This window comes from Lepus europaeus, unplaced genomic scaffold, assembly GCF_033115175.1.
Source record: "Lepus europaeus isolate LE1 unplaced genomic scaffold, mLepTim1.pri SCAFFOLD_505, whole genome shotgun sequence".
In the NCBI taxonomy this organism is placed as follows: domain Eukaryota; kingdom Metazoa; phylum Chordata; class Mammalia; order Lagomorpha; family Leporidae; genus Lepus; species Lepus europaeus.
This window is the reverse complement of record NW_026909381.1, coordinates 662-13,648: the sequence shown is the minus strand read 5'-3', so window position 1 is coordinate 13,648 and position 12,987 is coordinate 662. Positions and strand designations below refer to the sequence as shown.

Here is a 12,987-nt window from a genome sequence, read left to right as displayed (position 1 = left end):
CGGCTGTGTGTGCAGCTAACGGTTTCTCCTGTGCTTTCTCATCCAGGGGAACCTGCAGGGCTCTCCGGAGTGGCTTTTGTGTCCTTTGCGGGCATGGAGTCCATTCTAGACGAACGCTTCCTAGAAGACCCCTGGGGCTCTGGGGACAACTCCGGGAGGAAGCTGAAGATGAATTCACGTGTTGTTGGTGGCCTCACGACTGGGGAGAAGAAGGAGGGCTTCTCGGAGCCCATCGTCTACACCCTGGAGAACATTCAGGTGTGGGAAGGGGGCTCCACCGGGACCCCCATCCACCCCCCCATCCTCACTTCTCTCAGTGGCATTAGAGGTCTTCGTTTTATAGATGAAGGCTTTTATTCGGAGATAACTGTAGATTCAGTTGTAGGATGTAACACAGAGATCCCCAGTGTAGCTGCTGCCAGGTTCCCCGAGTGGTAAGATCTAGAAAGTTCTATCCTGGCTAGCATTCTGCCCCTGATGCAGCCAAGGCGCAGGCCACTCGTGTTAGTAACGTGAGCCCGAGACCTGCGACGTGCGTCTGTACCTGCAGAGCGACAGGGGGATGTGGGAGGAGAGAGAGAGATGTTGATCTGTCTGCTGGTTCACCTGCTAGATTCCCACGACAGCCGGGACAGGGGCCGGATGGCGCCAGAAGCCAGAACTCGGTCTGAGTCTGCCACGTGGATGGCAGGGGTGCAGCCACTTGAGCATTGCCTGCGTTAGCAGGAAGCTGGAATCGGCAGCGATGCCGGGACTCGAACCCAGGCACTCCGCTGGGGGGTGTGAGTAGGGTACCCTCACCACCAGGCCCTATGCCTGCCACTCACAGCTATTGAGGTTGGCAGCACTGAATCCACTCACAGGCCCATGCCCAGGCCCCTTGATCTTCCAGCTAAAGAAGTAGGAAAGACCTGGTTGCATTTCCTGGGACAACAAATTCGACTTGCACTAATAAAGCAAAAATACATTCTTCCTCTTCTCCATAATAGTCCCTAACACTCTTCAACTGGTCACAGCCGCTTTTTCCCTCTTAAATTTCCCATAGTCTCACTTCTGAAAGTTTGCCAAATAGGTTTTTTTTTTTTTTGACAGGCAGAGTGGACAGTGAGAGAGATTCCTTTTGCTGTTGGTTCACCCTCCAATGGCCACCGTGGCCAGCGCGCCGCGGCTGGTGCACCACGCTGATCCGGCAGGAGCCAGGTGCTTCTCCTGGTCTCCCATGCGGGTGCAGGACCCAAGCACTTCGGCCATCTTCCACTGCACTCCCGGGCCACAGCAGAGAGCTGGCCTGGGAGAGGGGCAACCGGGACAGGATCCAGCGCCCAAACCGGGACTAGAACCTGGTGTGCCAGCGCCACAGGCGGAGGATTAGCCTAATGAGCCGCAGCGCCGGCCGCCAAATAGGTTTTAATTTTCCAATAAGCGGCAGGTATAGTTAGCTCCATGTGTAGTGTGTTCCATCAGTCTGTGAACCTGCGTGTTGGGTTTCACACCAGCACCTGCACAGTCTTATCTCTGTACCGTTCACTGCTTCCCAGCCCTGTGGACTTACCCAGTTCTGACAATGTATCCCGCTCCTCTGTGCCCCAGGACATTTGCACGCACTGCTCAGAGTACCCTGCCCCCTTGTGCTGTACTCCCTTGCCAGTGTTTCTTCTGGGTAGCCACAGTGCATCTCTCAGGCCTCCAATTTCATTTCTTCCAGCCTGATTGGGCTTCTTTTATACATTCTTGGTCATTTTCAGCAGTGGCTAGAAATATTCCTCTGGCGACTTGTTTCTGTTACGTTTCTCCTCCCATTATCTCACTGGGGGACAGAACCGTGTCTGTCTTGCTGATGTTGTCCACAGACAGCACCACTCAAGGCACACAGTAGGTATTCAACCAAACATGGTGGACGAGTGAGTGAGGACATGAATGGCTAGTTTGGAAACCCTGTCGTGGACTGGAAGGGGCCAGGAGCTTCCCTTTGGCAACCCGAATGGGCTGCCCCATCAGACTGGTCTCTGTTGCCTGTGGAACACCACAGGACTTGCTGTGCACTGTTGCACGTTGGTGGACCCGCCCCGTTCCCTACAGAGCACACCTGATACATCTTGTCCCTGGTGGCTCTTGGGAAGCCCCTGTTGAATCCGCTGGAGGAGGAAGTCTCAGTTGACCCAAACTTTGGATGTTTCAGCCAAAACAGGAGCATGAGAGGCCCATCTGTGTTTCCTGGAGCACCGATGTGGATGGTGGAAGGTGGACACGCTCTGGCTGTGTGATTCTGGAAGCTTCCGAGACATACACCGTCTGCAGCTGTAATCGGATGGCGAACTTGGCCATCATCATGGCCTCAGGGGAGCTCACGGTCAGTGCTGGTGATCTGTGCTGTGAGTCTCTGCTCCCAGATTGAACAAGAAAGTGCCAACTAACTGTTGTGTCCTTCATGGTTGGGGTGTCACAGGAGGGAGCCATGGGGACAGAGGGCGGTGGGTCATCTTTGTCATTCAGGGCGCCATTGCGGGCTGGGAAGTAGTGGACTCAGTGAGAGATGGCGATTCTAGGGAGGAACAACCCTGTGGGAATCACAAGTCTCATTTAATTCACACCTAGCATGAACTGGGCTATTTTGTTAGGTGTTTTTGGAGAGAGAGAGAGAGAGAGAGAGAGAGAGAGAGAGAGAGAGAGAGAGAGAGAGAGAAGAAAAAAGGAGGAGGAGGAGGAGGAGGAGGAGGGAGGGAGTGAAATCTCCCATCTGCTGGTTCATTTCTCCAATGCTTGCAACATCTGGGGCTTGGACCGGGAGGAAGCCAGGAGCAGGAACTCGGTCCAGGCCCCCCCGCAGGTGGTAGGGGCCCAAGTACTTGAGCCACCACCTGCTGCCTCCTCCAAGGAGCTGCACAAATGGGAGGTGGAGCCCGGAGCAGAGCCAGGCATTGAACCCAGTTCCTCTTACATGAGACATGAGGACCCCAGGTGGTGTCCCAACCCTGACACCACTCATTCGCCTGGTTAAGTGTTTCTACATCCACGTACTGGATTGGGAGATGGGGGCTTGGCAGCCTGCCTGGTCATGAATAGACAGAGGGGGGATTTGAACACGGGGAGATCTGACTGCATGGCCTTTCCTGCCACGCCGAGGGGCTGGGTCACTCTGCCCTGCCTGGGGGATGCTGACCACAACTGCTTCCCGACAGCTGGAGTTCGCCCTGTACATCATCAGCCACACGGGCATGGTCATCTCCCTGCTGTGCCTGGCGCTGGCCATCCTCACCTTCCTGCTGTGCCGCTCCATTCGTAACCACAACACCTACCTGCACCTGCACCTCTGCGTGTGCCTCTTTTTGGCCAAGATTCTCTTCCTCGTCGGGATAGACAAGACCGAGAACCGGGTCTGTGTCCCTCGGGCGGTGCCCCCACCCAGGTCGTCATCTCCCCGTATCTACCCCTGGGTCCCTGCATGCCGGTTCCTTCCTCGGGGCCTCTGCAGGTGCTCTTCTCACTCCCTTTCACGCTCACTGCCCAGCCCCTCGCCGAGTCGACCCTTTCTAGTGACAGGTGTCAGTTTGAAATCGCATCTGTGGTCCCGGTGTGTGTTGAGAGCGATTCTGCCGCCCCAGGGGGATACTTGGCGATATCTGGGGATATTTTAGTGGGGGTCGGAGGTGCCACTGCACAGCCCGTAGCGTGGTGGGCAGCCCCTCGTGATAGAGAAACAGTGTAGAGAGCATCTTGGGTGTTTGTGGTGCTATGGCTGAGACGCCATTCCTTGGTCCCTCCTGTCTCCCTGCCCTGCACTACTGGAGACCACAGGAGCCATCTGTTGTCCTATTTGTCATGTGTCCACCTCCACCACTAGACCATGAGCCTCAGCAGGGCCGTTCCCCGCCAGGCACCCTGCCTGACACAGAGTAGGTTCTGTGGGATCCCCAGATGGGTGCTGTTGGCATCTTGGGTGTGACGATCCTTTTCCCTGGAGGAGGAGCCTCCTCACTGTGGGGCGTTTGGCACCCGGCCCCTCGGAGGGTGAATGGAATTTGTGCCACCTGCCACCCTTCCTGAGTGGGGCTGGGGTCCGACCACATCCATGAAAACGCAGACAGTGACTATTGCTGGGCTTGTGGGCCACATGACTGCTCGGCTCTGCCCTGGGATGTGAAAGCAGACATAGAGAGTAGGTTAAGTGGGCGTGGCTGTGTGGCAATAAAACTTTATTGACAACATAGGTAACCAGTGAGTGAGTGTGGTCTGCTGAACCCACACTCTCCATTCAGATACTCTCTGAAGCAGGGCGATCATGGTCAGCTTCCCAAAAACCCTTTTTTGTTAAAAAAAAAAAAGGTTCTATTTATTTATTTGAGAAGTAGAGTTATAGACACACAGAGACGTCTTCCATCCATTGGTTCACTCCCCAAATGGCCACTATGGCCAGAGCTGAGCCGTTCTGAAGCCAGGAGGTAGGAGCTTCTTCCAGGTTTTCCACATAGTTGTAGGGGCCAAGGACTTGGGCCATCCTCCACTGCTTTCCCAGGCCACAGCAGAGAGCTAGATCAGAAGTGGAGCAGCTGGGTCTCGAACCGGCGCCCATATGGGATGCTGGTGCTGCAGGCAGTGGCTTTACCTGTTACACCACAGCACCAGCTCCTCCCCTAAAATCTTCCAGGCTCACTCTTGACCTTCTGGGGTGGTGACACCCCTAACAAGGATGACACCGTCTTGGGATCATCGTGTGTGTCTCCGAGTGGCTGGCGGGGCCGAGGGTGGGACCTGTAGTCCCAGTGGTCACTGCCCTGCCTGTTGCCCCTTGACCTGCGCCTGGCTGGGGGGTTCTCACGCCCGTGCTTGCCCTCTGCAGATGGGCTGCGCCATCATCGCGGGCTTCCTGCACTACCTCTTCCTTGCCTGCTTTTTCTGGATGCTGCTAGAGGCCATAATGCTCACCCTGACGGTCAGGAACCTGAAGGTGGTGAATTACTTCAGCTCTCGCAACATCAAGATGGTATACCTCTGCGCCTTTGGCTATGGGCTCCCAGCACTGGTGGTGGCAGTCTCTGCTGGCGTCCAGCCACAGGGCTACGGGATGCACAATCGGTGAGTGTTGGCCTCACTTTCCCTGAACCCTTACTGCCCGAGTTTGTGATGCGTAGACAAGAGCAATGTGTATAATGTATGTTTTTTATTTTAAAATTTTAAAAAATATTTTGTTTAATTATTTGAGAGCTAGAATTACAGTGAGAGGGAGAGACAGAGAGAAAGGTCTTCCATCTGTTGGTTTACTCCCCAAATGGCTTACAATGGCCAGAGCTGTGCAGATCCAAAGCCAGGAGCCAGGAGCCAGGAGCCAGGAGCCAGGAGCTTCTTCTAGGTCTCCCACGTGGGTGCAGGGGCCAAGAACTTGGGCCATAGCAGAAAGCTGGATTGGAAGTGGAGCAGCCGGGACTCGAACCTGCGCTCATATGGGATGCCGGCACTGCTGGGGGAGGATTAACCTACTGTGTCACGGTGCTGGCCCCATGTATATGTTTTAAAGATTTACTTTTTATTTATTTGAAATGCAGAGTTACAGAGAGAGGAGGAGGAGGGAAGGGAACATTAAGAGTGAAAGCAAGATGGAGGGAGAGAGGGAGAGAGGGAGAGAGAGAGAGGAGAGAGAGGGAGGGAGAGGGAGAGAGGGGGTAGGGGGGAGAGGAAGAGAGAGAGGGAGAGGGGGAAAGAGGGGGGAGGGGGGAGAGGGAGAGAGACGGGGAGAGAGGGGGAGAGGGAGAGAGAGAGGGGAAGGGGGAGAGATGTGAGGGAGAGGGGGGAGAGAGGGGGGAGGGGCAGAGGGAGAGAGATATATAGAGAGAGAAAGAGAGAGGGAGAAATAGAGAGGGGGGGAGGAAAGAGGGAGAGGGGGGAGAGGGAGGGTGGAGAGAGAGAGGGAGGGGGAGAGAGAGGGAGAGAGACGGGGGGGGAGAGAGAGAGGAAGAGAGGGAGAGGGAGAGAGAGGGGAGAGGGAGAGAGAGGGAGAGGGAGAGAGAGGGGGAAAGAGAGATGTCCAGCAGGGGGCGCACGTCTGCCCAGGAAGTCTGCCAGAGGCTGTGCCCAGGCCCTGATGCCACGCGGCCCGGGAGAGAACTTTGTGCTGGTCCTCTCCGCTGGTGCGTGTTTGAGCCGGAGTCACTGAGCCCAAGACCCTGACGCCGCCTGTCTCTCTCCACAGCTGCTGGCTGAATACGGACACCGGGTTCGTCTGGAGCTTTCTGGGGCCAGTGTGTGTGATCATCAAGGTGAGCAGATGGATCTGGGAACAGTGTCCTGGTGGGGGTGGGGAGCGAGGAGACCCCAGGGCTCAGAAAATGCGAATGAAAGGCCCAGCCTCGGGTTCTCCGTTCCCCTGAAGACTTCCACCTCCCTTTTAAAAAATATTTATTTATTTAAAAATTACGGAGTCAAGAGATCACAGTAAGGTCTTCCATCCCTGGTTCCCTCCCCAAGTGACCCTAAGAGCTAGGACTGAGCCAGACTGGAGCCAAGGAGCTTCATCCAGGTCTCCGTGGGGGTCCCACCCCTCGGGCCATCTCCTGCTGCTTTCCCAGGCCATTAGCAGGGAGCTGGATGGGAACTGGAGCAGCCGGGACTCGAACTGGTGCCCACATGGGGTGCTGGCACTGCAGGCAGCAGCTTTATCTGCTGCGTCACAGCACGGGCCCTGAGAATTCTCCCTTCTGAACCTGAAGTGTGATGTTTTGACTTGCAATTGTTTTCATTCCAAAAATGAATGTAATTTAAAGAAAGACTTTTTAAAAAAGATTTATTTTATTTATTTGAAAGACAGAGTTAGAGGCAGAGACAGAGAGAGAGGTCTTCCATCTGCTGGTTCACTCCCCAGATGGCCACAACAGCCAGAGCTTCGCTGATCCGAAGCAGGAGCGAGGAGCTTCTTCTGGGTCTCCCACATGGGTGCAGGGGCCCAAGCAGTTGGCCCATCTGCTGCTTTCCCAGGCCATAGCAAAGAGCTGGATCAGAAGTGGAGCAGCCAGGTCTTGAACTGGCACCCATATGGAATGCCGGTGCTTCGGGCCAGGCTTTTACCTGTTGTGCCACAGTGCCAGCCCCTAAAGAAAGATTAATTTGAAAGGCATAGTGATAGAGATCTCCCAAATGCTGGTTCATTTCCCAAATGGCTTCAATGGCCGGGGCTGGGCCAAGCTGAAACCAGGAGCTTCATCCAGGTCTCCCACGCAGGTGCAGGGACCCCAGCACTTGGGCCACCCTCTGCTGCCTTCCTAGGCCACAGCTGGGAGCTGGATGGGACGTGGAGCAGCCAGGACTCCAGCCAGTGCCCAAATGTGTTACAGGTGGTGGTTCAACCTGCTACGCCACAGTGCTGGCCCCTTCTGATTGCTTTTTCATTCTAAAATCATGTAATTTTTTTAAACTTGTAATTGTTATTTCATGCTCAAAATGCAAATGTCATTTTTTGGGACTGGGACCATCAGCAGGTTCTGGCTGAGGTCATTGGACTTCAATCAGTACCAGTGCATGTCCCAATTCCCCCACCCACCCCCTCAAACTCCTCAATAAAGTACTTTTATCTCAGAAAAAAATGCAGATGTCCCTTGGGGAGGCCACAGTCTCCATTATTGTGCTTCAGGAAGAAGGGACCTATTGGGTGCTGGGTTAGACCACCGACAGCACTGGCATCCCTATAGGTTGCTCCACTTCAATCCAGCTCCCTGCCAATGCCCCTAGGAAAGCAGTAGAAGATGGCCCGAGTGCTGGGGTCCCTGCACCTGCGTGGGAGTCCCAGGTGGAGCTCCTGGCCCAGCCCTGGCTGTTGTGGCCATTTGGGGAGTGAAGCAGTGGATGGAAGACCTCTCTCTCTCACCCCATCTTTCAAATACACAAGTTAATTATTATTATTTTTTACAGCGTGGTCTATCAGCCTCTCCTACGAGCAAGTGCTGGATGAGAGGAACGGCAGAAATTAATTCTGAGCAGTGCAAGGCGAGGGTGGAAGGATGGAGTGAGAAGCTGGGGGCAGGCAGAGGGGCTGATGGCTGAGCCCATGGCTGCCTCCTCGGCTCCAGGGCAGACTCTGCCGCCCCACCGTCCCTGTTGTCGCTGTCCTTGTACACTGGGGACCTTCCCGGCTTTGCCTTGCGGTTGGTTGTAGCCTGGCCATGCTGGGGCTTGTGTCTCCCAGACAGGGTTCCTTCCTCTGGCTGTCAAACGGGTGCCAGTCCCCCCAGGGTCCAGTGGCTCCAGGGCTGAAGCTGAGGCATGGGGCAGGCGGCCGGGGGGTCCCCCCCAGGGCCGTCTCCCACTCCCGAGAGACGCAGGCTGCCGGACCCCGTGTCTCCCAGCGGTGGCTCTGTGTCTCAGCTTCCTGTCCCATGATGGTCAGGTCCTCGAGGACCACTTCCCACCACCTCTGCCCCTGTGGAGACCCCGCCTCCAGAGACAGCGCCGCTGGGGGGAGGGTCTTGGGAGTCAGGATTCACATCTGTCTCTCTGTCTCTCTCACATACATTCACACTCTCTCTCTCACACACACTTTCTCTCACACATACACTCTCATACATACACACACTCTCATACACACACACTCTCCTCACACAGACACAAGCACACTCTCACACACATTCTCTTACACACTATCTCTCTCACACACTCTGTCTCACACACACACTCACACATACACTCACACACACACTCTCACACTCTGAATCACACATACACTCACACATGCACTCACACACACTCACACATACATTGTCTCACACACTCTCACACACACACTCTCTGTCTCACACACACTCACACATACATTGTCTCACACACATTCTCTTACACACTATCTCTCTCACACACACTCTGTCTCACACACACACTCACACATACACTCACACACACACTGTCACACTCAATCACACATACACTCACACATGCACTCACACACACTCACACATACATTGTCTCACACACATTCTCTCACACACACACACTCACACACACTCACAGATACACTCTCACACACATACATTGTCTCACACATTCTCTCACACAGACACTCTCACACACACACTGTCTCACACACACTCACACATACACTCACACACACTTACGCATACATTGTCTCACACACATTCTCTTCACACACACACTCTCTCACACACACACTCTGTCTCACACACACTCTCTCTTACACACACACATGCACACACACACATTCAAGCCACTGCAGGTGTTAACCGCCTGAAGAACTTCACATAAATTCTCTTGTCAGGGTTCCCAGGCTGTGAAGGAAGCGGAAGCCTCAGCCCCCCTGCTCTGTCCCCGCCTCTTCCCTCCTCTCCCCTCCTCAGGCCTCCTCCCTCCATTCTCTCTTCCTCTGCATTAAGTTCTAAAGCACAGACAGAAAATTTGCCTTCTTTTTCCGTCTGCTAGGATTTTTTTCTGCTCCATCTTTTTAAAAAAATTTATTTATTTGAAAAGCAGAGTAGGGGGGGAAGGAGGGGGAGAGAGAGAGAGGAGAGAATGAGAGAATGAGAGAGAGATCCTCCATCTTCTGGTTTGCCCCCACATAGCCCCGGTCCAGGGCTGGGCCAGGCGGAGCCAGGAGCCAGGAGCTCCACCTCAGCCTCCTGGGGGTGCAGGGCCCCTGGCTGGCCTCCCAGCAGCGTCCTCAGACTCCATGCACACAGCAGCGAGGATGCCCAGGGTTACTGCACTCTGGGCCTGGGAGATTGGGGTGCGCGGGGGTGCATGGGGGCGGTGATCAGGGAAGCCGTGGGCCCTGCAGCAGGCCCCGGGGGTCGCGGCCCAGCTCCTGGCGACCTCTTGACCCCTCCCCCTGCCCCGCAGATCAACTCCGTGCTGCTCACGTGGACGCTGTGTGTCCTGCGGGCAGAAGCTTTCCAGCGTCAACGCCGAGGTCTCCACGCTCAGAGACACCAGGTGTGGCTCCCCCCTCCCCTCTGTCCTCCCCTCCCCTCCCAACTTCCCCTTCCCTCTCCTCTCCCCTTTCCTCCTTCCCCCTCCCCTTTCTTCCTCCCTTCCATCCCCACTTCCCTTCTCCCCCACTTGCCCACCCTCTCCCCTTTACCCTACCTTCCACTCTCCTCCCCTTCTCCCGTCCCTTCCTCCCCCTCCCTTCTCCTCCTCCCTTCCCTCCTCCTCCCCCTCCCCTCCTTCCCCTCCCCTCCTTCTCCTCCCCCTCCTTCCCCTCCCCTCCTTCTCCTCCCCCTCCCTTCCCTTCTCTCCCTTCCCTCCCTCCTCTCCTCCCCTCTCCCCTCCTTCCCCATCCTTTTCCCTTACCCTACCGTTCCCCTCCCCCTCCCCTCTCCCTTCCCCTCTCCTCTCCCCTCCCCTCCCTCCTCTCCCCCTTCTCCTTCCCCTCCCCCTCCTTCTCCTCCCCCTCCTCCCTTCCCTCCCTCCTCTCCTCCCCTCTCCCCTCCTTCCCCATCCTTTTCCCTTCCTACCTTCTGTTCCCCTCCCCTCTCCCCTCTCCCTTCCCCTCTCTTCTCCCCCTCCCCTCCCTCCTCTCCCCCTTCTCCTTCCCCTACCCCTCCTTCCCTTCCCTCCCTCCTCCCCTGCTCTCTCCCTTCCCACCCCTTCCCCTTCTCTCCCCTCCCTTCCCCTCTCCTCTCCCCTCCCCTCCCATCCCCTCATCTAAGTACCTATAGGATTTGATTTCCCACCATGTGGGCTTGGAGGCCCCACCCTCTGTCTGTCCACTCCCAGACGGTGGCATCCTGGGTCGCTTGGCAGCTTCCTTGGGCCATTCCTGGAGCGAGCGTGGCCTGGGAGGACTAGGCACCAGCCGAGCCTCACGCTCTGCGAATCCCCTCCCCCAGGTTGCTGACATTCAAGGCCTTTGCCCAGCTCTTCATCTTGGGCTGCACCTGGGTGCTGGGAATCTTCCAGATTGGACCCGTGGCCCATGTCATGGCGTACCTGTTCACCGTGGTCAACAGCCTGCAGGGGGCCTTCATCTTCCTCATCCACTGCCTGCTCAGCCGCCAGGTACGGGCTGCCCTCCCCTCCCCCATGCTCCTTCCCTACATCCCCCAGGGCTGGGAGGGATTCACCCCTCCCCGTGCTCTGCCTCCACCCCCAGGTACGAGAGGAATACAGGAGGTGGCTGTGCAGGAGGCCCAAGCCCAGCTCCCAGTCCCAGACCACGGGGATGGTTCTGTTGTCCACGCCATCCGCTTCCAAAATGGTGAGGGACTGTGGGTTTGCCGGCACTGTGGGGTGGGGGTGGGAGCCGAGCCTGTCCACCCCGGCTGGCTGGTTGCGTGGAGAGTGGGGACTGAGGGTTGGGGTTTGGGGCGCTGGTGTTGGGGCGCAGCAGGTTAAGCTGCCTCTTGGGACACTGGCATCCCATATCAGAGTGCAGGTTCAAGTCCCAGCTGCTCCACTTCCTAGTCAGCATCCTGTGCACGTGCCTGGGAAGGGGGGGGGTGATGGTCCAGTGACTTAGACCCCCGCAGGCACGTGGGAGACTGGGTTGAGTTCCAGGCTCTTAGCTTTGGCCTGGCCCAGCCCTGGCTGTTGTGGTCACTTGAGAAGTGGCCCAGTGGGTGGGAATCTGTCTCTGTCTCTGCCGTTTTGCTTTTCAAATAAACAAATTTTTTAAAAAAAGAAGAGTTGAGATTCAAGATCCAGGCAGCCTGTGTTTACATCCCAGCCCTGGCCCTAACCAACGGTGCAATGTAAAAGCAGATCGCGCCGGGACTGAGACTGGCATAACCAGCAGGTGAGATCAGTCGTATCCCCACCCGTTAATAGAGAGGAAGCGGGTAGACTGCAGGCGGCTCAGAAGAAGGTGCCTTGGTCTAGTGTGAAGACACGTACAGCGTCCATCAGCCTGCTCGGGTTCGGGTCCCGGCTCCTGACTCCAGGGAGGCCGCAGTGCTGGCTAAGGTGCCTGGGATCCTGACCTCCACGTGGGGCACCTGGACTGTGTTCCTGGCTGTTAGCTTTGGCCCTGGTCCCTCTCTGGCTCCTGTGGGCCTTTGGGGAGCAGCAGAGGGGTTCTCTCTCTCTCTCTCTCTCAAATTCAAAAGAGAGAAAGCAAAGAGTGGCTATATGTCCAAGGGTACTTCTTTTTTTTAAATTTTATTTATTTTATTTTATTTTTTTTTTGACAGGCAGAGTGGACAGTGAGAGAGAGACAGACAGAAAGGTCTTCCTTTTTGCCATTGGTTCACCCTCCAATGGCCGCCACGGGCTGGCGCACTGCGGCCGGCGCACTGCGCTGATCCGAAGCCAGGAGCCAGGTGCTTCTCCTGGTCTCCCATGGGGTGCAGGGCCCAAGCACTTGGGCCATCCTCCACTGCACTCCCTGGCCACAGCAGAGAGCTGGCCTGGAAGAGGGGCAACCGGGACAGAATCCGGTGCCCCGACCGGGACGAGAACCCGGTGTGCCGGCGCCGCAAGGCAGAGGATTAGCCTGTTGAGCCGTGGCGCCGGCCCCCCAAGGATACTTCTAAACATTTGTTGAAAATGGAGCTAAAAGATCAGTTTATTTTGGCACAGAAAATTTACAAAGCTTGTGGGGAATGCATAGTATAAACAAAATGCATGGATTTCAGGTTTTCTTGGCATCAAAAAAATTTTTTGGTTCTATTTTCCATACATTTTTTGAAGTCTCTCTTGTATCTGTTTGTCTCTATATTTGTCTCTGTATAGCTTATGTGTACGTAATAAGATGTACTATCTGCTTAAAGGGTTTATAGGTATAGAAAATTTTAGAAAACTATTAGAAGCAACAACAACAAGGAAATAAAAGTTACCATTCTCCCACACATGAGGGTCCCGGGTAACAATACTTTTGACTCCAAGTAACCAAGATCCAGTGGCTTAGATAAATAGGGAATTGTTTTCCTTTTAAGAACAGAAGTCCAGGGGCTGGCATAGTGGTGACACCAGCATCCCATGTCAGTGAGCAGGCTTGGCACCAGGCTGCTCCACTCCTGATCCAGCTCCCTGACAATGCAACTGGGAGAGCAGCAG

General features: G+C 55.6%; 1 protein-coding gene across 1 annotated transcript in view; it reads left to right on the top strand.

Annotated features, from left to right (window-relative positions):
• LOC133755487 (adhesion G protein-coupled receptor E1-like) overlaps positions 1–11,191 on the top strand; it is a gene marked incomplete at its 3' end in the record, with an annotated part of 50,963 nt that extends 39,772 nt beyond the window's left edge. Inside the window, 9 exon segments of the mRNA XM_062185599.1 lie at positions 47–258; positions 2,180–2,350; positions 3,180–3,374; positions 4,838–5,073; positions 6,185–6,251; positions 9,832–9,873; positions 9,875–9,924; positions 10,824–10,992; positions 11,087–11,191. Of these exon segments, the coding sequence (XP_062041583.1) occupies positions 47–258; positions 2,180–2,350; positions 3,180–3,374; positions 4,838–5,073; positions 6,185–6,251; positions 9,832–9,873; positions 9,875–9,924; positions 10,824–10,992; positions 11,087–11,191 (1,247 nt within the window).
• Positions 11,192–12,987: the final 1,796 nt, after the last annotated feature.